General features: G+C 49.4%; 1 protein-coding gene across 1 annotated transcript; it reads left to right on the top strand.

Annotated features, from left to right (window-relative positions):
- Window positions 1–347: 347 nt before the first annotated feature.
- Window positions 348–25,005, top strand: DLL3 (delta like canonical Notch ligand 3). Its single transcript, XM_058196022.1, has 9 exons — window positions 348–494; window positions 2,421–2,666; window positions 5,828–5,885; window positions 6,805–7,062; window positions 9,953–10,314; window positions 17,818–18,034; window positions 19,633–20,281; window positions 21,476–21,587; window positions 24,739–25,005. The coding sequence occupies exons 1-9, from the start codon at window positions 429–431 to the stop codon at window positions 24,742–24,744; spliced, it is 1,974 nt and encodes a 657-aa protein (XP_058052005.1). The 5' UTR covers window positions 348–428; the 3' UTR covers window positions 24,745–25,005.
- The last annotated feature ends 1,949 nt before the right edge of the window (window positions 25,006–26,954 follow it).

Raw genomic sequence — 26,954 nt, 5'->3', positions numbered from 1 at the left:
CGGGGGCAGCAGCGGCTCTTCCCAAGGCAGACCAAACCTGGCGGACAGGAAACCCTAACCAACCCTCCCCTCGCTTCTGCAGCCCTTTCCTTGGAAAGCTGCACCGGTTGGGTTGCCGCCTGCCAGGAGGCCTGGACCCCCGGAGTAGAGAAGCCGAGAGGCTCTGGTAGGGGGGCTCCCCCGGCCAAAGGGCAGCCCCGCCTCTTCCCCGCCGCAAAGCAGGGCAGCAGCCCGAGGGCGGGGGCGGGGCGCGGCCAGGGGAGGGGAGGGGGCTGGGGGGGCGTGGCCGCGGCGTCCGGCCGATAAAAGGCCGGCCGGGGTCGCCCTCCGCCACTCCTGCCCGGCTCTTTGCGCGCCTCCTGTCCCGCGGCCGCCTCTCCGCCTTCGCTGCGCCACCTAGGATCGCTCTGGCCCCCGCAGGCAGCTTGATGGCCCCCAGCCTCGTCGCCGCCGCCGCCCCCCTCCTGCTGCTCCTGCTGCTCGGCGCCCCGCCGGTAAGTGCGCTGCGCGGCCGCGATCCTAGCTCGGGACGCGCCGAATGCGCTGCGCGGAGCGGTGCAGCCGATAGGATGGAGAAAGTACCGCTCCCATCGTTTCCAGCCGGCTGCGCTCCTCGGGGAGGCTCTTTCCCTCCGCCGCTTTCGCCGTCGGAGCACCTGCGCTCCCTCTCTGGATGCCGCGCTCCGGAGCAAGGCGAGCGAGCGGTCCCGCAGATTCGCCTTCGGGTCCTCCTGAGCCCAGAATCCGGGCGTGCCGCGGACGGAGCTCTTCGTGGGAGGGGGGGTTGGGTTAAGCGGGCGCCCCCTCGACGCCTCCCGGGAGTTTCCTGCAGGGACCAGACGGGAGCCTGAAGAAGCCGAGGGAGGGGAGGGGAGGGGAGGGGAGGGGGGGACGTCTTAAGGGCTGCTGCTTGTGGAGTGGGGGGGGGGTCGGTGGGTTGCCTTCCCCCGGGGCTGCTGCTGCTCCTCCGTTGGCTTTCTCTCAGGTAGAACTCTCCAGGCGCAATCGAGGAATTTAGAGCGGATCTTGAAGAAGGTGTGAAAGAGGAAGAAAGAAAAAGAAAGGGGGAGAGAAAGAGAGGAAGGAAGGAGGAAAAGGGAAAGAAAAATGAGAGGAAGGAAGGAAACAGGAAAGGAAGGAAGGAGTGAGCTACCGAAGAGACTTGGAGGAACCACTACAAAGTCCGGTGATGGAGGGAACCTGTGAAAGCTGGAGGGGGGGGGGGGCTAGTCTGACCTGGCCTACCTTGCAGGGCTGCCCTTACACCCCACCTGTTTTGTGATTCTCTGAAGCGCCACCTGTGGAATCTGGCTCTCCTGCTGCCTCTGCTGCCATCCTGGCATTTACAGCAGCTTTTTCAAAATGTAACCTTGCTGCTGCAGGTGCCCTGGACTAGTCCCACCCCCTCCCTTCTCCCCATGAATAAGCTAAACTTCAAGGTTTTTTTTATCAAAGCCTGGAGAAATTTTGGCAGTTTCAAGCTCAGGTTTCCGTCCAGTGGGCATCACCCAGCTCAAAGTTAAAGCCAGCAAGGAAGGGCAACAGGAAAGGGGCCTGCTTGGGGGTGGGAGGTGGGAGGTGGGAGGGCCCTCCCCAGGATCTACCAGTAGAGAATTGTGGCCCTTGCTCCCCCCTCCCCCCCAGCTCTTGCAGACAGCCAGTCTCCTTCCTTTCCTCCTGCAAATTCTGCAACCTGTCAATCAATTAGAAAGACTTCTGAAGAAACTTATCAAAGAGATTAAAGATGAACTGATTATTAAAGGATTAGGCAGCCACTTGACCAGGATGGTATGAAGACTCCTGCCTTGGTCAGAGGGTGGATTAGAAGACCTCTAAGGTCCCTTCCAGCCCTCCCCTCAGGGTCCATATTTTATGTTCTAAAAATCTAAAATCTAAAAAACTTCATGGACCCTCATCTAAAAATCAGACGAGAATCCAGGAAGGCTGATTGTACGGTTGGATTACTCCTGGTTATTTTTTATTTATTTTTATTTATTTACCCAATTTAAATTTCTATAGCTGCCCAATTCAACCCAGTGGCTCTGTTGCTAAAACCAGAATTCTTCCTTCTATGCTTTTTGCTGAAATGTTTGATTTAAAACACCTCATTTTGGTGCAGAATTTCAGGTGGCCATTTGAGGTGGGGAGAAGCTGCTACATCCTGCACAGGAATCCCTGTCTGTCTGTCTGTCTGTGTCCCTCCATCCATCTACCTATCACATTTATTTTCCACCCATCTGGTATCCAACGACTCTCTAAACCTGGATTGTAGGTTTGTGGTTTTTAATGTGTGAGCTGGGAATCCTGGTTTGGCATCTAAAGAAGGTTTAATGGTTTAGCATCTAACCCAAGGGATCTTGTCTTTGTCCTCTCTTGGGGTGACCCACAGAAATGCTCAGTTTCCTTTTCTCTACAAACAGGCTGAGCCAGCGGGGGTCTTTGAACTCCAGGTGCATTCCTTCACCACCAGCAACCCCCAGAAATTCTGCCGGGGGGCTCAGCCCTGCCGCCTCTTCTTCCGGGTCTGCCTCAAACACGCCCAGGCTGTGGTCTCCCCGGAGCCCCCCTGCACCTTTGGGGCAGCCCTGAGCAACATCGTCCCTGCGGATCGTCATGCTGTGGCTGCCAGTGGACTCATCCGTGTCCCTTTCCACTTCAAGTGGCCGGTGAGAGACCCCGTCGGGCCCCCCTCCCCCTTCCCCCCTCCCCAGAGCCAGTCTTGTCTTCTGTTGTCTTCTCCTGCAGCAAACACAGAACCCTGTGTGTTTTATTAATTTATTAATTTATTAATTTATTATTATGAAATTTATTTGCCACCTGTCACGTAGTCAAGGACTCTGGATTTGGGACCGTGTTTCCCCTCCCCCCCTGTGGGTTCTCCTATGGGGCAATTTCCTGCCCTTCTTTCCTTGCTTCCTTGTGCTTCCTATCACTCCATGGGGGGGGAGGGGGCTTATTGTCCTTTGGTTTGGGGTACTTTCCTGGCTGGGAATGTGGGGATCCTACTTCTACGCAAAAGTTCGAAGAAAGGAAGGCGCCGTGGAAGATGGGTCTTGCTACAGTTTGGAGAAGTCAGCATCTCTCTTCATTTTCTTCAAAGGTTGGGGGTCCTGGCCTGCTCTACAATGTAATTTGGGGAGGTATGAGCTGAACTCTCTTGACCAGGCCAAAAATTTCCTCCTCCTGCCCTGAAGCGCAAAAATTGGTTGGGTGACTTTAGAACACTCACAAGGCGGTGGTGAGTTCTAGTGCTGCCTTAGAGATGAAAGCTGAGTGTTTTTACGTCAATCCCCAGGAGATGGCGAGGTCTAGTTGGGGGTTTTCCTTGGAATCTGACCCCTGCCTTAATCGTGAAAGCCAGCTGGGTGACTTTGGGCCAGTCGCTCCCTCTCAGCCCAACCACTTCGCAGGGTGGTGGTTGTGGGAAAAAATAGGAGGAGGAAATTGGAGATGTTTGCCACCTTCAGTTGTTTTGTAAAAACAATAAAGGCAGGATGTAAATAAATAAACTTCTGCTTCCTTTTTTGACCCCGTCTTTCAGTCCCTGCAAAGGAAGATTGGGTGTGGGGGGTGTGGGGAGGAGAGGAAATAGAGAAGGGAATATTTAAGCATTGAAAGTCACAAGTCTGGTTTTGCTGTGGAATACATGGGTGTGTGTGTGTGGGGGGGGGGTTCTGCACACACTTGGAAGCTGCTGATTCCTTTGTGTAGAGCGGCGTCCTCACAATGCGACGGTTTTCACTTGTCCAACACTGGATTTGTGCAAATCCTTGAGTTCCCAACTAGGCATGAAAACAAGCCACTCCTTCAAGGCTCCTGGCGACTTTGCGGTAGTTGTCTATCATGTTTTCTTTGCCGTGGGCAGAGCGATTTGCCGTCTTGAGTGGCAAATCTTAAATGTCTTAATAAGGATAAAAACTTCTTTTAACTCTTGATGGGGTGGTGGTGCGTGTATCTTGAGAGTAACTCTGTCTGACTCAGTTTACCTTTCGGTGAAGATGGTGACGTGCTGCCCCCTAGTGGGGCGAGGGGGAAAGTACCATCTCCACTCAGTTTTGTGTAGAGGGCAGTTTTGTCTTGCTAGCTCAGGGGTCTCCAACCTTGGCAACCTTAAGACTTGTGGACTTCAACTCCCAGAATTCCCCAGCCAGCATGTGCTGGCTGGGAAATTCTGGGAGTTGAGTCCACAAGTCTTAACGTTGCCAAAGATGGACACCCCTGCATTAGTCAATGGTTGCCATGTTGTATAAACTCAGACATTTGCTCTGAGCAAACCATGTTTCAGCCAATGATGGCTTAGTCTTTGGAACTAACATTGCCTTTCTCTGGTTTGTTGCTGATGTCTTGCACTCCACAATGGACGGACAGACAGTTCAGCATGTTATATCCTCAATCTAGAGATTTTCCACCTCAACAAAGTTGGCTTATAATAATGCAGGTAGCTCTCAACATAAACACCTCATGTAGTGACCATTCAAAGTTATGATGGCACAAAAAAGTGACTTATGACCGTTTCCCACATTTATGACCATTGTGGCACCGTTTGTTTAGTGTCCATTCAAAGTGACAATGGCACTGAAAAGTTTTTTTCCCACTTACAGCAATCCCCAGGATCACGTGATCAAAATTTAAACAATTGACAATCAACTCATATTTATGCTCCGGGGTCACGTGATCCCCTTTTTGTGATCTTCTGACGAGCAACAGTCAATAGAGAAGCTGGACTCACTTAATGACCGGGTTCCTAACTTAATAACTGTAGCAATTCGCTTAATTGTACTTACGAGACCGCCTGCTGTTACCCTGTGCCTCCCACCGACCCGTACGCTCTCACAGAGAGGGTCTCCTCAGGGTGCCGTCCGCCAAACAGTGTCGGCTGGCGGCCCCCAGGAGTAGGGCCTTCTCTGTGGGGGCAGTGACGCTCTGGAACGAACTTCCCCCCGGCCTGTGTCAAGTGCCTGATCTTCGGACCTTCCGTCGTGAGCTCAAAACATATCTATTCATTAAAGCGGGACTGGCATAATTAGTGTTGAATTTTAATTGGGTATTCTTAATATTTTTAAATTTTTAAATCTAAATTTTAATAATCAGCCTTTAAAATTTGCTCTTTTTAAATGTTGTTTTAAATTGTATATATTTTGTTTTTATTCTGGCTGTACACCGCCCTGAGTCCTTCGGGAGAAGGGCGGTATAAAAATTTAATAAAATAAATAAAATAAATAAATAAATAATGACTGTGGCAAGAGAAAACAGTCCAGCTGCCTTTTGTAAAAACACAGTCCAATTGAAAGAGCGAAGAGAACTGAAGAGAAGGATTAGGGAAAACACGGTAGGATTCTTCCAACATTTGAGGTGTTGTTGCCCCAAAGAAGATGGGGGGGGTCTACCTGTTCTCCAAAGCCCCAGAAGGCAGGAGGAGAAGCAATGGATGGAAACTAACCAAGGAGAGAAGCAACCTGCAACTAAGGAGAAACTTCCTGACAGTGAGGACAATTATCCAGTGGAACCAACTTGCCTTCAAAACTTGTAGGTGCTCCAACACCGGAAGATTTTAAAAAGAGCAAATGGGCAGCCATTTGTATGGAATGATTTAGTGTCTCCTGCTCAAGCAGCAGGTTGGACTAGAAGACCTCCAAGGTCCCTTCCAACTTTATTATTCTGTTAAAAGGCAGCATTTGGCTCATGTCCGAAGAGCCCCTAACAGGAGCCAGTACAATGATTGTAGAGCCCTTGTCAACACATCTGAATTTTTGTTACTTGTCTCTTTCCTCCTTTCAGGATTATGTAACATTTTTCTCTCCCACCTCCCCTTCTTTTTTTTCCCCAGGGCACTTTTTCTCTCATTATTGAATCCTGGAGGGCTGAATCAGGAGAGCCATCCACAGGTAAGCAGGGGCTGCCCCCTCCCCTTTGTGGGTCCTTCACCCCCAGTTGGTGATCAAACCGTAAAAATTGTTGGAACTAAACTGGGAGTCTGCAGGTATAAAAACACTTTTCTGTTCCTAACAAGTTTTGAAAATGAAAGTTTCCTTTGTTTTTTAAAAGAGTGATAGATTGTGGGGTCCTTGGTGCTCTCTGGAGTTGGTGGTTTTCATGCAGATGTTTCATGATCCAACTAGAGAACATCATCAGTGCTAGGAGGGAGTGGGCTCTACTCTCATTTTAAATCAAATACATTAACTGGAAAACATGTTGGTTGGGAAATGGAGTCCTTATATTATTGTAGGTCATAATTCAACAGGTTGGGTTGGGCACCCAGCCATGATGGCCTGTGAAGGGCATACAGTTTCAAAACCAGTCAATTCTAGAAAAAGTGATGCTTGGATCACTAATCTTCTCATCAGGGACATCTGCAAAGTATAATTTTAAAAAGTGCAATCTAGACTCCCTGCCAGAGGAGACGGGTGGCATATAAATTTAATCACTCCCTGCTTCAATGTATGTCAGCTTGCCAATTAAATGGATTTTCCCCCCTCCCCCGAATATTACCGAGAGAAGGGAATTGCCGTCCCCATTAGACTATCCCTATATCCATGCAACCTTAAGAATGTGTGGGCTTCAACTCCCAGAATCCACTAGCCAAATTCATAGCAATTCTCCAGCTTTAATAGCCTGTAGAGCAGTGTTTCTCAACCTCAGCCACTTAAAGATCTGTGGAGTGCAATTCCCAGAATTCTGGGAGTTGTAGTCCACGCAACTTAAAGTTGCAAAGGTTGGGAAACATTAATTTAGAGGTTGTTAGCTGCCTTCTGTGTGCTCTCTCTTTCTAAGGGTCTGCTGACCCTCTATTCTTTCTTCGTCCAGAGGATGCCCAGAGGCTGATCAGCAGGTTGGCGACTCGACGTCGCCTGGTGGTGGGTGAGGAGTGGTCGCAAGACGTGCAGCTGGGTGACCAGAGCGAGCTACGCTACTCCTACCATGTCACCTGCGACGAGCACTACTACGGGGAGAGCTGCTCAGATTACTGCCGGCCGCGTGACGACACCTTCGGCCACTACACCTGCGATGAGCTGGGCCGCCGGATCTGCCTGGCCGGATGGCAGGGAGACTATTGCTCGGAACGTGAGTAGCCGGGAAGGGACAGCCCATCCCCGCCCCCCAGGGGCTTCAGCTTCCTGGCCTGCCCCCAGTTGGACCCTGAGACAAAGCCCCCAGACTCAGTAGAGTCCTTGTCTCCGAACTTGGCAAACTTTAAGACTTGTGGACTTTAACGCCCAGAATTCCTCAGCCAACACCGCATGGCTGGCTGAGAATTCTGGGAGTTGAAGTCCAAAAGTCATAAAGTTTGCCAAGTTTGGAGGCCTTAGATATAGCCCCCAGGCCTAGGTGAGCCTTAGACAAGTCCCCCAGCCCCATTTGAGGCCTTAAACAAATCCCCCAGCCCCAATTGACCCCTTAGGCATAGCCCCCAGCCTAGCTGATCCATTAAGCATAGCCCCTAGACTCAATTGAGCTCTTAGACATAGATCCCAGCCTCGTTTTGGCCTTAGACATAGCCCCCAGACCCAAATGACAACTTAGACATAACCCCTGAGCACTTAGACATAATTAGACAGCCTCAATCGACCGCTACAGATGCACAGTGGGGGTCTTTTGTGCCACAACAAGAGGGCAGAGCAGCTCCCTGTGGCTGTTGCTTTACCTGAGCTGCAGGTGAGATCCCAGCAGTGGGACAGGTACTTGGGTGGGGGGGACACTAGACAAAACGCTGAGCTCTTTTTTAAACTTTTGAAAAGTCCACATTCTGCACCAGAAGCCGAAAGATCATTTCCTTGGTGGTTGTTTTTTTTTAAAGCCTGTTAAAAGTGCCTGCAGGTGATTCAGAGGAGCCTCAGGTGTAAACAGATTCCAGGTAAAGTGGCATTCAGGTTTGGTTCCTCGGCTGGCGGTCTCAAATTTGGAATTGAGTTGAAGTTTTTTTTTAAAAAAAAAACCCATCCGGGTGAAGGAAGTGAGGAAGTCTTTCCATCTTATTACTTCTCCTCCCCACCCCCAAAAATGGTAGGGATGTTGCTATATATCCGGGGGGGGGGAGATAAATAAGGTCTTTGAATGACCCTCCTCAATTTCCTCCCTTCCCCCTCAGAATCTGCCTGTTTCCTGACTACAGGTAGTCCTTGGCTTACAACCATAATTTGGGACCAGAATTTCTGTGGTTAAACAAGACGGTTATTAAGTGAGCCCAGTTTTACGTCTTTTTTTTGCCACGAATCTCTGCAATCGTTAAGTGAAGCATGCAGTCATTAAGTGAATCTAGCTTCCCCCCCATTGACTTTACTGGCTGGAATTTGGCTGGGAAGGTCACAAAAAAAGGAGATCACGTGACTCCAGGACGCTTCAATCGTCGTAAAGACATGCCAATTGCCAAGTGCCCCAAGTTGCGATCATGTGACCGTGGCAATGCTACGACGGTCATACATGCGAGGACTGGTTGCAAGCCCCTTTTTACCGGGCTGGCTGGGCAATTCTGGGAGTTGAAGTCCAAGGTCTTAAAGTTGCCAAGGTTGGACACCCCTATTCTAAGAGCTTTGGCGTGCACATAATCTGATTTTTGGACGTGGCTGCCTGAAGACATGCCAGCTTTTAGCCCAGAAAAGACCCCATAATGAAAGGGTCCCCAAAATAAGGCCGTACCCTTCTCCCCGTGTTTGGCAGGAAAGATTAGGAAACCACAGCCCAGAATAGCAGTTTCCAAATTTCGTTTTTCATTCTGAAGGGACGTCCTGATTTCCATGGGGCATCCCAGGGATCATGAGCAGGAGATCGCCCAATGGTACCACTGGGCAGCTCTCCCTGGGGAACCGGGTACCCTGAGCTGGCCGTTGTTGGAGGGAGCTTGAAAGCAAGCCAGGATAGCCCAAACCATCCTCCCCTTCCCTCTTACAAACAAAACGGGGTCACCTCTTTTGGTTCCCCCACCCGCGCTATGCATTAGAGTGCTACTGGGAGGGCACAATGCAGGGGTCTCCAACCTTGGCCATTTTAAGACTGGTGGACTTCAACTCCCAGAATTCTCTGGCAAGCCTGGCTGAGGAAGTCTGGGAGTTGAAGTCCACCAGTCTCAAAGTTGCCAAGGTTGGAGACCCCTGGAATAGCGAATAAGGAGGTCTTCCAGTCCAACCCCCTTCCAGTCTCAAGCAGGAGACCCTAAACTGTCTCACACAAATGGTTGTCTCGTCTCTTCTTGAAAACCTCTCGTGATGGAGCACTCACAACTTCTGGAGGCAATTTCTGTTCCACCGGTTAATTGTCCTCACTGACAGGAAATTTCTCCTTAGTTCTAAGTTGGATCTCACCTTGATAAGTTTCCACCTGTTGCTTCTTGGCCCTCCAGAAGCTCTGGTCCCGATCCCTGAAATAGCCCAGCGGACATGCTGGAAGGCTGAGAGGAGGATGGAAAGCCAAAGCGGTACCCCAAAAGTCTTCACCTCTGGGAAGGGGAAGCCATGAGGGTCAACATGTGGACCGAAACACCTGCTCAGTGCTGTTTTGGCCAGTCCCTCTCCCCTCCTCCACCACCCCCAGACGCTTAATTGAGGGACAAAGCCCCCCTCCCCCGCCTTGACATATGGAGGGGCTGGTTAAGTTCCCCGGGAGGGGCTGCACGGGGAAGGGCAAAATTAGGGAGGCTCAGGCAAGCTCTTTGTGGGCTCCCTTTGTTCGGTGGGTGGGTGGATTGCATATGGGGCTGTGCCCCCCCCCTTTCTCCCTCCCCAGGACCTCCTCTTTTACTCCCTAGAAACAGGGAAGGACGGGGGGTGCGTGGTCCAGCCCAGTCAGGCCCCCCCCGAGGGTCCCTTGCAGGTTGGTACGGTTGGAGCCGGATAGCCACGCCCTAGGTTGGCACAACTGCTGTCTCGCCAGCTGGAAAAGCAACACTTTTTCTCTCTCTCTGCCCCCCCTTCACGTTCCCCCCCCCCCCCGCTCACCTTCCTTCCTTCCTCCCTTGCAGCCATCTGCCTGGCCGAGTGCAGCCGCAGCCACGGCTACTGCGAGAAACCCGGCGAGTGCAAGTGCCGGATTGGCTGGCAGGGCCCCTCCTGCGACGAATGTGTGCGCTACCCCGGCTGCCTGCACGGCTCCTGCCTGCAGCCCTGGCAGTGCAACTGCCAGGAGGGTTGGGGGGGGCTCTTCTGCAACCAGGACCTCAACTACTGCACCAACCACCAGCCGTGCCAGAACGGGGCCACCTGCACCAACACAGGCCAAGGGAGTTACACCTGTACCTGCCCACCGGGCTTTGTGGGGAACAACTGCGAGGTGGAAGTCAACGAATGCGACAGCAGCCCCTGCAGGAATGGAGGCAGCTGCAGTGTCAGTATTGCCCTGACCCCCACCGCTCCTGCCCTCTGACCCTCCTTCCCACCCCCCCGCCCCCCCAGGCAAGTCCTCAGCCTTCAAAGCAGATGGATGGAGATCTGGGTCAGGTCCCCAGTTGGCCGCTGGCTAGCCTGGCCCAGGAGAGGGGCCTCTGGAGCAGGGGTCTCCAACCTTGGCAACGTTAAACCTGGCGGACTTCAACTCCCAGAATTCCCCAGCCAGCAAAGCTGGCTGGGGCATTCTGGGAGTTGAAGTTCGCCAGGCTTAACGTTGCCAAGGTTGGAGACCCCTGCTCTGGAGGATGGGGAGTCTCAGTTGCCCGTGTGGTGATCGCTGGACATTGGCCGAGTGATGTTTCTCAGCCTCCGTGGCTTGAAGAGGGGTGGACTTCCAACTCCCAGAATTCCCCAGCAGTGCACTTCCACGGTATCCGCCTATAGGTTCCTCTTGGCGGGATGGGTGATGAGTACATTTAATTAATCCGTGGTGTTTACGGAATTCAGGCATGCTGGCTGGGGAATTCTGGGAGTTGAAGAAGTCCACACCTCTTCGAGCTGTAGATGTTGAGAAACAGTCTTGGCTTAAAGATAGCAGTGGGGAGCAGCTTCGTTCTCAGCATTTTGAAGGGGGTGCCAGAAAAAATGGGGGTGGTGTTTAAGATCCCACCCGGTCTCTGCCCCCAAAGCTGCCCCCCAGGATTGGCGAGCACAGCCACTGAGAAGTGATTCCCTCCTCGGGGTCCAGAAGGAAGAAGACATGGAGCCTGCAAGGTTTTGTGGGTGGAGGTGCTTCGCCTCCCCGAATTCCTCACTTGAAAACAGAACTACAAGTTGGGGGTCAGAAGGACATGATCCAAAGCACCTCATGAGACCCCCAGATTTTCAGAAGGGTTGGGGGCAAGGAGGAGGAGAGAAGGAACACATTTTGGGGGGCAGCAAGGCTGCTGGCTGGTGGGGTGTCACCTTCTGGAGAAGCCACATATTTATTTTATTTGGGGGATTTCTCCTGCCCGATGCAAACTTCAGGTAGGTCCCTGGCTGCTTTCCAGAGTTTCAGTACCCCGACTTCTGTGCCCTGACCGTCCCACAGCACTCAGGCAGCCTAGCTCCAGACCCTGACAGGAGGATCTGAAAAAGAATTTGCATTCACTGCTGTAGCGGTTGTGACCACACACCGGGGGCAACGCGCTAGGGTAACTGTCCCATGTTTTCCCTTTGCCCGAATGACCCTGACTCTTCTCTGTTGATTGGTGGGTTCCTGCGCCTGGTCTTAAGGTGGGAAGGGGGAGGGAGAACAAAGGATGGGAGACCACTAAGTAATGCACCAGGGCTGGAAAAAACAAAATGTCCCTGAAGAAGGCCATGTAGTGTTGTATAGTGGCTTAACGGAGGGGGGTTTCGGCAGAGGGGGGTTTCCTGTTCTGGTTCCAGCCATCCTCAGACTTCTGAAGGTTCCCACCTGCATTCAGGCTCCTGCCTGCCTTTCTCTTCCTTCTTTCCTTCCTTCCTTCCTGCTGACCCATTTGGCTCCAGTGACTGAGGCTGGTAGTCTGCAGCTAATCGAGGATGGCTAGCGAAGTCCTTTGGTTTATTTATTTGAGTTTTTAATCCCACCTTTATTATTTGCAAATAACTCAAGGCTCCCTTCTATTTTGCCCTCAACAACAACCCTGTGAGGTGGGCTTGGCTGAGAGAGAAAGACTGACCCAAAGCCACCAGCTGAGTCTTCCTGCTCCCTGCGGTCTCTCCCCCCTGCCCCACAAGGTTTAATTCCAGCCCCTCCTCCTCCTCGCGGCCTTCCTCTTAACTGGCACCATTTTTCTAGAATTGAGAAAGTGTGGGCGTTTTAACATGTGGCATCAAGACCAGCAGCCCAAGTCAAATGATTCCATCATTTAGAAACTGGGCTTGTCTTGGTCCTGTTGACGATCGCATTAGCCTTTTCCGCTGCTGCGTCAACATTGCTGGCTCTCACTCTTCTTATTCCAAGTCCTTTTCACAAATCCTTTTCTTCCCCCAGTCTATACCTGCTGTGGATTTATTTGAGGTCCCAGTCCTGAGTGAAGCAGCCCCACCCCCCGGATTTCCCAGTTCACCCCATTTACTTAGATAGAACTCTAGAACTTGCCTATTCTCTTTGGGGAAGCGTTTGCATCTGATGAAAAAAAGTGTTTCAAAGGCCGAGGGAGACCCTCGTTCTGCAGAAAGCAGGCCTAGAGGGGAGGGGGCTCATGCGAGGGGCTTCTTGGGTGAAAGCAAAGAAAAGGGAAGTTAGGATAGGAAGAGAATGTATGTTATGTGGGCCTCCGATTTGCCCAGGACTGTGAAAGGCAGGGTATATAGGGCATCCCGGCTGGGGAATTCTGGGAATGGAAGTCCACCCATCTTAAAAGCATCCCAGCTGGGGAATTCTGGGAGTTGAAGTCCACCTAGCTTGAAGTTACTGAGGTTCAGAAAAAACCCGGCATATTGTGACAAACCTGGATTTAACAAAAAGTCCAGTGGCCTGGCTAAGCGGCCCATGAAAAGCATTCCATGGGGCTGAAGATGGCTTAGGAGCACCCCTCTTCCCACCTCACCCCCTCCTAAAAAAGGACAATGAGATTGCCTTAATTTTCAGGGGTCTTTTTACCATGCCATGCCTTTCAGGGGATTGTGGTCCATGGGCCTGCAGAGCCATGCAACACCTGGAGCGACAGAAAAGGCAAATCCAGCCAGCCGTTCGTAGGAAAATGCCCCACTGGAGCAAAGGAGGAAAAGGGGGGGGAGCTGCATTTGGTGTAAAGTGGACAATCCCAAGCTTCTTGGGGGCTGGGGGGGGTTTTGCACCCCAATAAGTCTTCAGGTCCATTCTGAATATGTCCCCCTAATGCCATCTACAGGTTGGGGTTTAAAGGCTGCTTCTGGCTTTCCGTGTTATCTTCTGCTTGTGAGCAGATTTAACAGAATAATAGAGTGGGAAGGGACCTTGGAGGTCGTCTAGTCCAACCCCCCTGCTGAAGCAGGAGACCCTAGACTAGACCATTTCAGACAAGCAGCTGTCCAGTGATGGGAGACCCCACAACTTCTGAAGGCGAGGCGAATTTTAGATCTTTCATAGCTGAGAAAGTCCATGCCAGCGTTTCTCAACCTTTAAAAGTTTCAGATGAGTGGACTTCAACTCCGGAAGGATTTTATTATATCCAAGTGGCCTCAACGACTCTCGGAAAGAGTAACTAACCACCAGTTGACTGCAAGCAATATAAATTCTTCCATTTCCTAACAGTCAGTGAGGACAGAAGCAGCTTCTTGAATGAGAAGCGAAACAATTGCAAAGGAGAAAAAGAAGCAAGGAAGTCCAGTTGCCTTTTGGGGTGGAGGGGAAGCACTTTTGGGACAACCAGGACCCGAATGGCTGAGCATCTCCATAGATCAGGGGTCTCCAACCTTGGCAACTTTTTAAGATTTGTGGACTTCAACTCTCAGAATTCCTCAGCCAGCAAAGCAAAGCAAAGCTGGCTGAGGAGTTGAAGTCTACACGTCTTAAAGTTGCCATAGATGGTTGTTTGGGAAACTGAAACAGCCTAAGACTGGTGGGTGTGTTGTGTGCGGGTCAGGTGGGGTTGTGTTGATTCTTGGAGTTTTGGAGCCCACTTACCTAGATAGAGGGATAGATTAGATTAGATTAGATTAATAGATAGAAGCCCCCATGACACTAACCCAAGTGTTTAATGGAACATTAAAGCAGAGAGAAAGACCACAATTTTTAGGGGTGGCTGGTGCCCTAGGAGCAGGATGCTCAACTACTCTTCCAGTGAGCACAGAGCTTTTGGGGGGCACCTGGTTGCAAAGAGGAGGGTGGAGTCTACATGAAGGGGGTCTTGGGCTGCGTTGGGGTCCCAGTGAGCCTCGGTTGGGCTTTGAGCTTTCTCTCTTAAGAAGGGATCCAGTAATTTTCAGCAAGGGAAAAAAAAAAGGAAGGAAGTCATAGCATCTAAAGCCAAGCCAGCTTGCTATCTATAGGTAGTCCTTGACTTACGACCAACCCAGAGCCCCAAATTTTGTAACTAAGCGAGGCGGTTATTAAGGGAGCTTTGCCCCATTTTACAACTGTTCTGGCCACACTTGTTAAGCGAATCGCTGCCGTTGTTCAGTGTGTCCCACGGTGGTTGCGGTAAGTGAATCGGGATTCCCCATTGACTTCAAAAGGGGACGACGTGACCTCGGGACGCTGCGACCGTCATTAATATGAGTCAATTGCCGAGCGTCTGAAATCTGATCACGTGACTGTAGGGATGCTGCAATGGTCGTAAGTGTGAAAAATGGCCGAAAGTCACTATTTTCAGGGCCGTTTTAAATTTGAAGAGTCACTAAACAAACTTATAAGTTGAGGACTACCTATATGGCGGGCAGGCGGGGGGTGGGGATCACAAAAAATATATAACAGTAAAACTGTACTTTATAATGACCTGATGAATAGGAAATGCTGGGTGCCGGAAAGGAAGAAGAAGACCTCCCAGGTCATCTAGTCCATCCCCCTGCTCGAGCAGGCACACCTGGAAGGGCTCTGCAGGGAAAAGCAAGGCGTGGACTTGAGGGTGCAGATTGAGGGGTCCTTCCCTCAAAAGAGGATTGCAGATGAAGATAATACAATACAGAGGGGCAGAAGGAAGGGGGGGCAGGAGCAGCTGGGGGGACCCTCCACTGCCGTGCAGTGGGCCAGATATGGGGGGGAGTCCCCCTCCTGATGCTGCGCTGAGCCTGAGCCTGGGAGAACTCAGAGGGGGCAGATGTGGTAGTGACCGTCTGAATGGCTGGAGGGAACTTGGAATATTCTCCTTGAGCTAGGAGCTTTTTTTCAACGGGACAATTAATTGCCAGCATTTTGGGAACCAAACCAAAGAACAGGACACAGAAGGAAATGTCTATTGTACAGGTAGTCCTCGACTTATGTCCATAATTGAGTCCCCAAATCATCTGCTAAGCGAGACAGTTGTTAAAGAGAGCTATGCCCCATTATACGACCATTTCTTGCCACCGTTGATAACTGAATCACTGTAGTTGACAAGTTAGTCACATGGCCGTTAAGCGAATCTGGTTGTCAGAATGTCGCCAAAGGGAGATCACGTGAGTCCAGGACATGGCAACCGTCATAAACACGAGTCAATCCAAATGTTGATCATGGCCGTAAGTGAAAAACTTATCATAAGCCACTTTTTTCAGGGCCGTTGTGATTTTGAACGGCCACTAAGCAAACTGTTGTAACTCGAGGACTACCTGTACATGTTTGCAAAAGTGCTTGGTCCAGCCATGACCCAGATGAAGATCCGGCTGTTGTGAGCATCCGAGGCAAGGGGCCCCTTCTGAGGCTGGCACAGGGGACGATGGCACTGAGGGTGCCATGAAGAGACGCCACCTAGAGCATTGGCGGGGTCCCTCCGATGGACCCAGAAAAAGGCAGCCCATTTTCTGCTTTAACATCTCACGGATGGCAGAATAAGAAGAGCTGGAAGGGATCTTGGAGGTCTTCTAGTCCAACCCCCTGCTCGAGCAGGAGACCCTAGGTCAGGGGTATCTATGGAGATGCTCCATCTTCCAGGTCCCAAAGGTGCTTTTTGAAAAGGCAACTGGACTTTCTGGGTTTTCGTTTCACTTCTTATTCAAGAACCACCTTCAGCTCCTCAGAGCTAAGAAGCTGCTTGGATCAGAAGCAAAACATTTGGGACTAGGCCAGGGGTCTCCATCCATGGCAACTTTAAGACCTGTGGACTTCAACTCCCAGAATCACAGGTCTTAAAAATTGCCAAGATTGGCCTAGACCATTTCAGACAGATGGTTGTCCAATCTCTTCTTGAAAACCTCCAGTGATGGACACCTACAACCTCTGGAGGAAGGGAGCCAGCATTGTCCTCGCTGTCAGTGGCCGCTGTGGCCCCTTTGATACGGTGCTCCGATATTACGAGGACCCCACTCTGCCCATGGATGTGCATAGGCACCGGGTGTCCCAGAAAGCAGGGGGGATGCTCATGAATGGCCCTGCACCACTTCCTGGTTCTTCTCAGCAGCTTTCCAAGTTCTACGTCAGCCTTGAGAAGCGACAGGATGATCCTGTGAGATTAAGGTCCTTTATTCCGAGTTTCTTCTGCCGTGGATTGAAAAGGAAGACTGGGGAGGGGGAGGGAGGGAGGGAGGAGATTAAAAAATGGGGTGCAACATCTCCTATAGTGGGGGCTTTCCTCTTGCTCCCCCCAGCCCATGATTACCTCCCCCACCCAACAGATCAACATGCAAGAGAAGGAAAGAGGTGTAGTTCAGATGGAAACACAAGCTGAGGGAACAGCCCTTACCTGCCAAGTTCTACCTGGGGGTTACATTTAGGGTGTTGGATTGGGAGGAAAGGGACCCCAACTTGCCTGGCTGAGTGCAATAGACTTGACCCCCCAACCCCTACCTCCCCCCCCCCCCGATGAGCCTGTGGGACGTTCACTTTTCTTGGTTTGGGTGGTGTGACTGAGTGAGTGAGGTATGCAGAAGATGGGATCCCTGCTGATTTGTGCCCCTCTCTGTGGCCATGTTGTGGGATGAGGCTGGTCTACTCCTTTGATGTCACCCTTGGCAGGGAGAACAATTTTCATTCCCCCTACCCAGGCTCTAAATTTGGGGGAGCAGAAGGAACCTTAAACGGAATAGAGGTTACCATCAGAATATTTGTAGTTCTGAGTTGAAATGAGGGCTCCTGGGTGCTCTCTGAGCTTGGCTGCTTTCTTGCAGACATTTCATGACCCAACTAGGTAACACCATCAGTGCTGGAAGGGAGTGAGATTTGAGGGAGGAGGAGGAGGAGGACTGTGGGATCCTTGGTGCTCTCTGAACTTGGCTGCTTTCTTGCAGACATCTCATGACCCAACTAGGTAACACCATCAGTGCTATAGTTATATGTCTGCCCAAGTGGTCTTGAGACGAAGCAAATGGGTTGGATCCAAAGATTGCTTTGATGCATATTTTAGCTTTCTGTGTGTCCTCCTTTTCAGCTTTTGCTACCTCAAGCTAAGAGGAGTGGGAGTAAGAACATAGAACCATGGGGTTGGAAGGGACCTTGGAGGTCTTCTAGTCCAACCCCCTGCTCAAGCAGGAGACCCTACACCATCCTGGACAAATGGCTGTCCAATATCTTCTTGAAAATGCCCACAATTTCAAGAGGCCAGATGTTCCACTGGTTAATTGTTCTCATGGTCAGGAAATTCCTCCTGTGTTCTAGGTTGGCTCTCTCTTGATTAAGCTTCCATCCATTACTTTTCCTCCTGCCTTCATGAACCCTCCAAGTGGAGGTGCTGGTGGGGGCAGGGCAGAGAGCACAGCCGTCTTCTGATGAGATTTTCTCCAGCACGATCTAGGACTGTAATAAAGGGGGACTTCATTTGATTTCCCCAGGAGGCAGGCCCCCCTCCCCTCGCACCCCCTCCCACCCACCCAGCTTTGGGCAGAAAGCCCTGACGGTTGGTGGTCTCCTTCTTTGCAGGACCTGGAGAACGACTACAAGTGTACCTGCCCGCAAGGCTTCTATGGCAAGAACTGTGAAATCAGTGCCATGACTTGTGCCGACGGGCCGTGTTTCAATGGTGGCACCTGCACGGAGAAACCCTTGGGGGGCTACACGTGTCGCTGCCCCCTGAACTACCACGGCTCCAACTGTGAGAAAAAGATAGACCGGTGCAGCAAGAATCCCTGTTTGAATGGTAAGTGTGAAGGAGAAGGTGAAGGTCCTAGGTTGATCTTGGGGTGTCACGCTGATGGATCTCCCTAGGAACGAGGAGGAACGGTTTCTGCTTCAGGGAGGGCTTAGCAAATGTGCCCTTTCTTCTAAGGGGAGGACCTCTGTAGAAAGCCCACCTTTGTTTTCTTCTCGTTGCTTCAAATTATGGATGTCCACCTGAAGGGAATCTCCAGCGATCATTCCTTCCAGAAGCCACCCATATTCTCCACCATGATCTCCAACTATCCTGTACCTGCAGCGAGAGTACAGGATCCTCCTGCTTTCTCTGCTTCTCATATCACGATGATGATGATGATGATGTTATCCATTCAGTTGAGCCCGAATCTTGTGCTACTACTTTGAATTGTTCTATGCCAGGGGTGTCAAATTCGATTTCATTGAAGGTCCCGTCAGGGTTACGTTTGACCTTGGGGAGCCAGGATGTCTTGAGTTTGATACCCCTGTTCTGTGCTCTGGCTGGTGTCAACTTTGAGGGTCTTCAGCCGTTGTGTTCTTTGGCCATCTGGTTTCCTTTTACCGCTAAGTCTTCCCAACATCATTGAATTCCCCCGCATGACATGGCCGAAGAAAGTGAGACGCAGTTTGGTGATTTTTCCTTCATTACATGCTCTGATACTTGCTTGTTAGCCACTTTTGCTGTCCAAGGAAGATGCAGGCGCCTTCTCCAGCAACACAGCTCAAACAAGTCGATTTTCTTCCTGCCTTGCTTTTTTTTAAGGTCCAACTTTCACAACCAGAGGAAGCTGCAGTGAACACAATAGAGCGGACTAACCTACCTTTGGTTCTGTTCACTGTTGGATCAATTGTAGACCTTCCTGTCTAACCCATTAACTGCAGCTTCTTCCAAGGCCAGGACCAGCAATGGTCTCCTTGAGCTCAGGACTCCACGTAGATAACGGAATTACAGAGTTGGGAGGGACCTTGAAGGTATTCCAGCCTCCTACTCAAGCAGGAAACCCTTCTACCACCAGGCTCCAACCTTGGAACTTTTATGTCTTATGGACTTCCCAGAATTCTGAGAGTTGAAGTCCACGAGTCTTAAAGTTCCCATGGTTGGACACCTTTACTTTATACAATTCCAGACAAATGGCTGTCCCACTTTCTTGAACACCTCCAGGGATTGAGCACCTACAACTTCCGGAAGCAAGTTGTTCCACTGGTTAATTGTCCTCATTGTCAGGAAGCTTCTCCTAGATGGCTCCTCTCCTGGATGAGTTTCCATCCATTGCTTCTTGTCCTGCCTTCTGGTCCTTTGGAGGACTGGTTGACCCTCTTCTTAGGCTTAGGTTTATTTGATTTTTATACCACCCTTCTCCCAAAGGACTCAGGAGAGGAGCCATCTAGGAGAAGCATGTGGAAGATCTCTTGGCAGGGTGTCCTTCCATCCTTTCATCCTTGCGTCTGTCCTGAGTGGACGATCCAGGTGTGACATACTCGGTACCGCCTCTCCCTCTGCCCCTCCCCACCCCACAGTGACCAGGGCCTAGACGGCTGCACATCAGCCACAGCAAGGAATGTCTTGGCGGACCTCAGCAACCGTCTCCCTTCTTTCAATCTCAGGTGGCCGCTGCCTGGACCTTGGCCGGAGCATGTTCTGCAAGTGCCGCCTGGGGTTTGCCGGCTCCCGCTGTGAACTGAACATCGACGACTGTGCGTGCAGCCCCTGTGCTAACGGGGGCACCTGTGTCGACGGCCCCAACTCCTACTCCTGCTCCTGCACCCTGGGCTACGGGGGGAAGGACTGCAGCGTGCGCATGGATGCCTGCAGCTCCAACCCCTGCCAGAACAGCGGCACCTGCTACACTCACTTCTCCGGCCACGTTTGTGAGTGCCCGACCGGCTTCATGGGCTCCAGCTGCGAGTTCCGCGTCCAATTGCCCACACCCGTCAGCAGCCCGTGGATGGCCGAGGGACCTTTCCCCACCGCCCTGGCCATCTCCTTCGCTCTGGGGCTGCTGACGTTGCTGCTGGCGGCCTGCGCCATCCTGGTGGTGCTTCGGCACATGAGGAACGGGCCTCACCCTCTGAAAAGCCGCGTCTGCAATGACCTGGCGGCCGTCAACAACTTCAGAGACCGGGAAAACTGCCTCCTTTCACGCAGCTGCTTTAAAGTCTCCAACAAGGAGGCCCGGTTTCACGGGGACCGGTTCAACTGCAAGAGGAAGCTCCTGGACCAGAGTTACGAGTCCATCTGCAAGAAGCTGGACAAGTAAGTGACACCTGGTCTTGGTTTGGCCATGATGAGCCAGAAACTTGGGGGTCAGGATGCGGGTCAGCCCAGGTTGGTCAGCCCCGGGGTGGTGGGGGGCAAGAAATGGAGAATGTGATCAGAAAATGATCCAGATGCTGTGTTCAAGTCACGCGAACCTAATCTGAAGAAAAGAAAAACCATTCAGTTGAACCCTTCAAACTCAGAGGTTCGTGTTTGCATGCCGAGCCTCACTTAGGCATCTGTTACAAGCCATGATGGCTTGTAACTCTATGGCATTCAAAGGATGTGGTAAGGAGGGAGACTTGGTGAACTGACTCCTTTGTTGCCTGCCAAGCTTGGCAGGGCCTTCTCCAAGCTGGTGCCCTCCAGATCTACTGGATTCTCTTCCCAACATAGTGCTTGCTGGTTACGTAGGTGAGCTTCCTCCTTCCCCCCCCCAACTACACTTCAGAATCTTAACACCAACCACAGAAGTCGACCTCTTCGAATGGCAGAATCTGGAAGTGGAGTCAAGAGAGGCACCAGCCTAGAATCTCTATGTAGCCACAACCTCTCTTGATTGCCATGGACCCTTCTTGTAACTAGCCAGGCGCTAACCACTAGTTGAGCAGATTCATGTGCAGAAGTTCTTTAGCAATGGATCACTTTTGTTGTATCTTCAAGCAGAGACCTGATCTTTCGTGCCTGCCAATAACATTTGAGAAGGAGGCATCCTATTTTGTGGGCAGAATGCTGGTGAAAAAGCCCACAGGACATTTCCTTTACAGCAGGGGTCTCCAACCTTGGTAACTTTAAGCCTGGAGGACTTCAACTCCCAGAATTCCCCAGCCAGCAAAGCAAAGGTTGGAGACCCCTGCTTTACGGGACATCTCAAGGAAAGGCTACCCGACCACCTGGCTGGGCACCAGCAAGAGTTTGACTTTGGGAGGCCTATAGGGAGCTCCTGGCTCTGGGTTCAAAGCTTGTGGGGTGGGGAACCATCCTGGATCAGGGAGGAAGTTTCATGATTTATTGACTTGAGCAAAGCTTGTCATGCACATAAAATGGAGCCGCATTTCCATCCCACGGCTTCCTTCTTGACATCCCTGCAGAGACCCCCGTCCAGATTTTGCCCTTCGTGACCCCGGTTTGAGGGGGAAGAGCAACGTATCCTCACCCACCACCCCCGTCTGCCTGTTTTCTGTCCTATAGTAAACCGTCAGAGCCCAGCTGGCCCGTTGGTGCGGAGTGTCCGAAGGACGGCGCTTACCACCCGATCTACATCATCCCCGGCCAGGTGGAACCCTGCGTTTACGCCACAGAGGTAAGGCACCGATGCTACCCTGGTGCTCGGAGGGTCTGTCAGGGCTGATCTCAGCCTTTCAAAGGACGTTGGGAAGAAACAGGCCCTGCAGGGACTCAAGAGACCTTTTGGTTTTAAAGAAGACGAGGAGGAGGAAACTGGACAGTCATTTGTCTAGAATGGTACAAGGTCTCCTGTTTGAATAGGGGAGGGTGGACTAGAAGACCTCCGAGATCCCTCCCAACCAGGGGTGAAATCTCCTTCCCTTCCCTACCAGTTCGGAAGCGCGCACGCCATGCACACGTGCTTTGCTCGCACATGCGCCATCTTCACGTCCGATTATAGACCCTCTGCACATGCGCAAAGCCTTCTGCGCATGCGCAGAGGGTCAAAACCAGTAACGACATCCAGGCAGGTGGGCGGAGCCTTGTGCTGCCACCACTACTGGGTCGCCAAACCACCCGCTGCCACCAGTTCACCCGAACTGGAGTGAACCGGTAGCTTTTCTCCCCTGCTCCCAACTCCGTTATTCTGTATCCCAATTGACAGTGAGAACAATTAACCAGTGGAACAGAAATGACCTCCAGAAGTTATGGGTGCTCCATCACTGGAGGTTTTCAAGAAGAGATTGGACAGGCATTTGTCTGCAATGGTAGAGGGTCTTCTACTTGAGCTGGGGGTTGGACTAGAAGACCTCTGAGATCCCTTCCAACTCTGTGATTCTATAATCCTAGAACATTTAATCAGTGGAAGGGCTTCCCTCTAGAAGTTGTGGGGTCCTTCATCACCGGATGTTTTCTTTCTTTTTTCTTTTTTTTTAGTAAAAAAGTTTTATTTCCATTTTCCAACAACCTATTCAATATACGGTCTCTTATTCAACATTAGTCATTAACTTTCATTTGTTACTTATTCGGACCTGCCCAGCTATCACTTCCTTCCTTAACAAACCTTTCCTCCTCCCTTCTCTACTTTCTTCATCCTTCCTCTCCTTCGCTTTTCTACATCCTCTTCTCCTTCCCTACTCTTCTCTTCCACCCTTTCTAACCCTCTCTCTTTCCCCTTTCTTCTTCCTCTCCTTTCCCCCTTTTCTACCTCTCTCTTTCCTACCTACTTTCTTCCTTCACTCTCCTCTCCTTTCCATTCCTTCTAAAATGGCAGCTTAGCAGCCCCGATTTCATTTCAAATTATTTCTATTTCTTAATTACATATCTTCAATCATTCCTTTACATTGATCCTTCATCTCCCCCTCTCCCCACTTCCCCTCCCACCCTGAGACTTCCCAGAACAAAGTACAGGGTATAAAATTAACAATCATAAATTAAAATACAACATAAGTCATAATCCATAGTCACTCCTCTCTAAGACCTTAACTCCCCTTCCAGAAACAAATACATTCTTCTTCCAGTCCATTATATATCAGTCCATTCCATTCCTAAAATCTTCAGAATCTTCCAATTAAATTAGTATTTCAAGTTCATCAATAAAATACATAGTTTTTAATATCCAATCTTCATCGATTAAGACCAAATATATATCAATCCATTCCACTCCTGAAGTCTTCAGAATCTTATAGTTTTAATATCCAATCTTCATCGATCAAGACCAAGACGATATTCCATCTTCCAGTATTCATCAGAAATTCTTTTATAATATACCTTTCTTCCTTAAACAGTCTCCCAAATATAATTCATATTTCCAGCTTAAATTCTTAAATTTTATCCAATCTCCAAAAATAAACAATATTCTATCTTCTCATATCTTTAATATCACTTACATAAATCAAATAACATTGCTAATATTATTATTTCTTCAATTTACCTTACATCTGTCAAATAACATTATTAAAATTATAACTTATATCCAAAATATATCAATTATAACAATTAAATTCTATTTAACCAAATACCAACATTACATCCATAAATTTTTCTATCTGTCCTCCAAAAGTTAAACAATATTCCATCTTCCCATTCCTTTATACCTCACATATATCAAATAGTAACACCTTATACCCAAAATAAGTCAGTTGTAAAAATTAAACCCTATGTATATATATTAAAAAAAATACCATCAAAATCACATCTTAAGCATTCTCCTTCCCCTTGTCTTCTATCTTACACATTTTCCACCATCTACTCACCAATCAGCTCAACATCTAACAATAAAGAATTTCCAATCTTTAATATATTGGTGTAAAAATCTCTTGTTTAAAAACTTATTAAGAAAAGATAAGCCCCCAAAAGTTCCTATAAAAAAAAAAATTTCCATATTTGAAGTGAAGAAGTTTCCAAGATTTTAGTAGTTAGTTCTGTTTGCTTAAGAGCCATTCTTAAACTGTAAAATCTACCAAAAAGAGGGGGGGGGGGAAATTCAATAAACTTTTCTTCTTAAACATTGTGATAAAGAAAAAGGTAAAAAGAAAAAAAAATCATTAACAGTTCTTATTCATTCCATTTAAAAAGTAGCTTGTTATGTTCTTCTCTTCCTTTGTCCTTTTATAGTTTCACTTTCCTTTGTATATTGCAAACGCCATTTTAAAATCCACTCAAGTTGAAAGTTAGTTCAAAGGAAAGCTATTTAAGAGCTGAAGTTAAGATTTATTACTTGCAAATTCTTGCTAGTCCTCCTACTTTGTTCTGTCTGTGTTGAGTTCTCTTTAAAAATAAATCTTGGCACAGAGATGGCCGCGGCTTCTCATTCTGTATAAACAGAAGCACCCTGGGCACAGAGCTTCGTCAGGCTAAAGGGGAGCTCTCACCCTTCGATCCCCTGGTTAAATTCCAGGGGCTCCCGGGGAGCTCTACCCAAACCTGACCACTCTTCCCTCCCCCTTTCCCGGGGGAGAGAATTCCAAACCGTTTGACAGCCCATTTACGCTGTCAGGGACGGTTTGACGAAACCCAGGGCAGACGATCCCAAAGGAATGTCCACGAAGCCTGCGTTGCCAGCGGAAGTCCCATCACCGGATGTTTTCAAGAAGAGACTGAACAGCCGTTTGTCTGAAATGATCTAGGCTAGGGTCTCCTGCTTGAGCAGGGGGTTGGACTAGATGGCCTCCAAGGTCGTTTCTAGCTCTATTCTGATTCTAATCCGGGAGCATCTTAGCCGAACGTTCCAAATTCTATGTTTTGCCCGGGTGTGATGTGCTAATTTCTTCCCTGCTCTTTTCTAGGTCTAAAGGAGATCCACCCGCCAAGCCTCGGAACCTGGCCTCCGTCCACTCTTTTATTTTAATATTTTTCAGCTAAAAGAATGTTTACAGATTGCGCACACTGAAAAGTCCCCTGGGGCCACCTGCCGACCTGCAGATGATTATTTTTGAAATCTCTATAGTATTATAAGAAAGACTCCTTTTTTAAAGGAAGATATTTAATATTTATTCTTGCTGCTATTTTTATAGTTATTGTTAATATTATTATTATTATTATTATTATTATTATTGGCATTAAGAACAAGAGACGGAAAAGTTGGATCTGACCAGAACGGAAATGACCAAGAGATGGGAGGAAAAAATGCAAATGGAAAGCCGGGTTTCAAAGAATTTTTTCCTTTTTGGGGGGGGCAAAAGAAGAGAAGATGATTTTGGGGCGGGGGGAAGGAAGATAGGAAAGGAAGAAAACTGCACTAGGATTATCTGAATGGGGATAAAGGGCAGGCCCTTTCCCTACATAAGTGCTGGATCTGAAATAATTTTTTGTGAAAATTCCTCCCTCTCCCCCCCCCCCTCCCGGTGTCAGTTTGGTGGGATTTTTCCTGGAAAAAGGAAAAACGTTGCCCGGGATAGGAAGCTGTAAGTGTCGGCATTAGATTCCTGCTCTGCTTTTAAATCCAAATCCTCCGATATTAAACAGAAAAGTTTGGTTTGGTAGCCAAGAAATCTGCAGCGCCAGCTCAGGAATGAAGGCAATTTACTGACGACGATTCATTTAGTGACTGTTTGACATTACAGGGGCACGGAAAAAAGTAACTTATGACCGTTTTTCACACTTACAACCACTGCAGCATCCCCCATCATCATCGGATCAAAGTTCAGACGCTTAGCAACTGACTCACACTTAAAACGGTCGCAGTGTCCTGGGGTCACGCAATCTTCCTTTTGTGACCTTCCAATGAGCAACGTCAATGGGGAAGCCGGATTCACTTAACAACCGTGTGACTAACTTAACAGCTGCAGGGATTCACTTAACGACTGACGAGAAAAGGTCGTGAAATGAGACAAAAATTCATGTAACGAATCTCTCGTTTAGCAGAAATTTTGGGCTCCATTGTAGTCATAAGTTCAGGACTGCCGGTATTCACTAGGCGAGATGGGCGGCATAGAAGTCTAATAAATAAATTAAGTAAATAAATAACCTTCCTGATGGGCAGCACACACGGTATGTCGACCACGCCATGGGCTTCTGAAAATGGCTTTCCCCCGGTTATGCCATCCTTTGCCACATGAGGGCAGCACCACAAAGCAGCAGAGATATTAGGGCTGTTTCCCCTCCTCTGCAGAGACCCCAAACCATCATTTCTTGTCCTGCTGGATGACCTCTGCTCCCCCACCCCCCAAAGCCAGCCTGCACCCGCCCGCTCTAGACCTTGCAGAAGATTTCGGCTCAACCAAATTTACGTCCTGCCACCTGGCTTGGAAAGAGGTCTCTCTTATCTTTTTTTTTTTTTTTTTAAAGATTATTATTTTTTCCAGAGAAGACTGAGTCACCCTGGAGTAGCGATAGACAATTTACAAGGGGGAGTATATGTGCATTTCCTCCCCTCTCGTTGCAATAGCAATAGCATATTTCGGGAAGAGCTTGTGATTGGTTTTGGTACTGGTCAATAGTTCCTGAGCTCTGGATATGCTCAGAGGCACCCTGGTCCTTAATGCTTAGCATGCTTGCATCCCTAGTTTGCACATGTTTTCAGTTGCCTGATCTCAGGGTCCGAATTTAATTGTGGAAAGAAATCAAAGAAAAACAACTCAAGATTCTGCCGATATGGAACCTCCCACCCCTGCCTTAAGAGTTCCCTGGGTGTGGAGGATGGGACTTTGAGCCCCGAATGGACTCTGCAGAATTCGTACAGAGAGCTTCCGTTTTTTACCTTCGTATTCAGTGCTTTTCTATAAAATTTCAACAACCACAACCAATAGAATCTATGGGAGGTTTACATAAAAAAAATTGGGTGCACTTTGTAAGTTGCTTGTCCCTTGTTCTAATTTTGTTTCAACCTGTTGGGAGTTTTAGAGAAGGGACCTTACCTTTTTTTTGTTCGCCAGTTATAGAAAAGTTGAGATATTTGTTTTTCAAAAAGGGAATGTTTGGGAATGAAGACCGAAGTATGAAGTGACAGAATAAAAGTATACTTTTAAAAGCGTCGCTTATGTAGCAACAGTCCTCTTAATTT

This window comes from Ahaetulla prasina, chromosome 10 (assembly GCF_028640845.1).
Source record: "Ahaetulla prasina isolate Xishuangbanna chromosome 10, ASM2864084v1, whole genome shotgun sequence".
Taxonomy (NCBI): Eukaryota; Metazoa; Chordata; class Lepidosauria; order Squamata; family Colubridae; genus Ahaetulla; species Ahaetulla prasina.
Note: the sequence above shows the minus strand (reverse complement) of the source record. Positions and strands in the feature narration are given on the sequence as shown.